Source organism: Mercurialis annua, linkage group LG1-X (genome assembly GCF_937616625.2).
Source record: "Mercurialis annua linkage group LG1-X, ddMerAnnu1.2, whole genome shotgun sequence".
NCBI classification, from domain to species: Eukaryota; Viridiplantae; Streptophyta; class Magnoliopsida; order Malpighiales; family Euphorbiaceae; genus Mercurialis; species Mercurialis annua.
In genome coordinates this window covers 29,263,306-29,265,128 of record NC_065570.1, presented here as the reverse complement: position 1 = coordinate 29,265,128, position 1,823 = coordinate 29,263,306, and the positions used below count along the sequence as shown (strand labels likewise).

Here is a 1,823-nt window from a genome sequence, read left to right as displayed (position 1 = left end):
GTAGAGATTTTTGATGTCTGGGGTATCGACTTCATGGGACCATTCACTGTGTCATGTGGGAACTTATACATATTGGTGTGTGTCGACTATGTGTCGAAATGGGTGGAAGCAGCTGCTTTGCACACTAATGATGGAAAGGTGGTCCTGAAGTTCCTGAAGAAGTTGATTAATAGATTTGGGTGCCACGGGCAATCATCAGTGATGGAGGGTCATATTTTTGCAATCAGCAGTTTTTGGCCCTGATGAAGAAATATCATTTGTATCACAGAGTGGCGACTCCCTATCACCCTCATACAAGTGGACATATTGAAGTGTCAAATAGAGAGTTGAAGCACATTCTTGAAAAGACAGTGAATAGCTCGCGCAAAGACTAGTCTCAGAAATTGGATGATGCTTTGTGGGCATATCGAACGACATTTAAAACGCCAACTGGTATGTCCCCTTACAGACTGGTCAATGGAAAGGCTTGTCACTTGCCTTTGGAGTTAGAGCAACGCGCATATTGTGCCATCAAAGAGTCAAATTTTTACCCAAAGCTCTCAAAGCAGAAGCAACTTTTGCAACTGAATGAACTCGATGAGTTTCGCTCGTCGGCATATGAGAATGCCAAGTTATATAAAGAAAAGACCAAGAAATGGCACGATGCTCATATTGTGCCTAAGCAGTTTACAGAAGGCAATCATGTGCTACTGTATAACTCTCGCTTGCGTCTATTTCCTGGCAAACTAAAGTCGAGATGGAGTGGACCTTTTAAGGTGAGACATGTAGCTGAGCATGGCGCAATTGAGCTCGAAAGTGCAAATGGCGAGACTTTCAAAGTTAATGGTCATAGGTGCAAACCATACTTAGTTCCGTTGACAGACGAAGGACGAGAGTGTTACACTCTCGATGCCCCAAACTAACTCATGTACTTACGGTCAACGCTAGCGACCTTAAACAAGCGATATTTGGATTTAATTCCAAATAAGTTGTGTTTTACTACATTTTGGTTTTATTTTATATATCAATTAGGTTTAAGCTTAGTACTTTGATTATTTTTATTTTTAAACTATTTAATTTCTGTCGTTATATTGCGTTTGTTTGTTTTCTTTGCGTTTGTTAAGTTCAGTATGACCCCGGTGTGTGGTTGGTTTTCGTGTGCAGGTGAAAACAGCGAGTCGAGCAGTTTAATTGCAGGTGCAGACTGGCACACGACGTGCATGACCTGGTGCACGTCGTGCGATGAAGACCGCATATCGCGAAGGCCTGGTTTCGCGACGTGCCGACGGGTAACACCAATTTTAAAATCTCAAACTCCCCTCTTTTCTCTCATTTGTTTTCAAATCAAATCCCTACCCATTTACTCATTCCTCAATCCGAAAATCACCCATAAATCACCCTAACCAATTTCACTCTCAATCTCATCAAATTAAAGTTCAATCCATACTTTCCACTCCCTAACTCACTTTACCCATCATCCCTTTTATCCAATTTCTGTTTCAAATTTCACAAGATGACATTTAGGTCGAAAAATCCAAGTTTTGGGGAGAATGTCACTGATTTTCCTAAAGATGCATCAGTAGAAGTGGCTCCTGAATCTCCACCGCTCCGAAGGGATCGTTCTAGCACTGCCGCTGCCAGGCGTCCTCCACGTGCTCAACCTTGGAGGGACATTTCAGATAGGTATGATGCTCCTTTTCCTATTTATAATACTACGGAGGGAAAGCAATTTAAGGTGTTAGTGAAGCGAAAAGTGTTAGGGTGTAGACGTGTAGAGGAGCAAACCATGGCAACTTTGGGTATTATGGAGGATTTTGACAATCATATGCTTAGGTGGGGTTGTT

The 1,823-nt window shown here is 42.1% G+C and overlaps 1 protein-coding gene across 1 annotated transcript; it reads left to right on the top strand.

The window, feature by feature from the left end:
• Positions 1-434: 434 nt before the first annotated feature.
• On the top strand, positions 435-902 carry LOC126667856 (uncharacterized). The gene has a single exon (XM_050360970.1). It carries the CDS (start codon positions 435-437, stop codon positions 900-902), a length of 468 nt encoding a protein of 155 aa, XP_050216927.1.
• Positions 903-1,823: the final 921 nt, after the last annotated feature.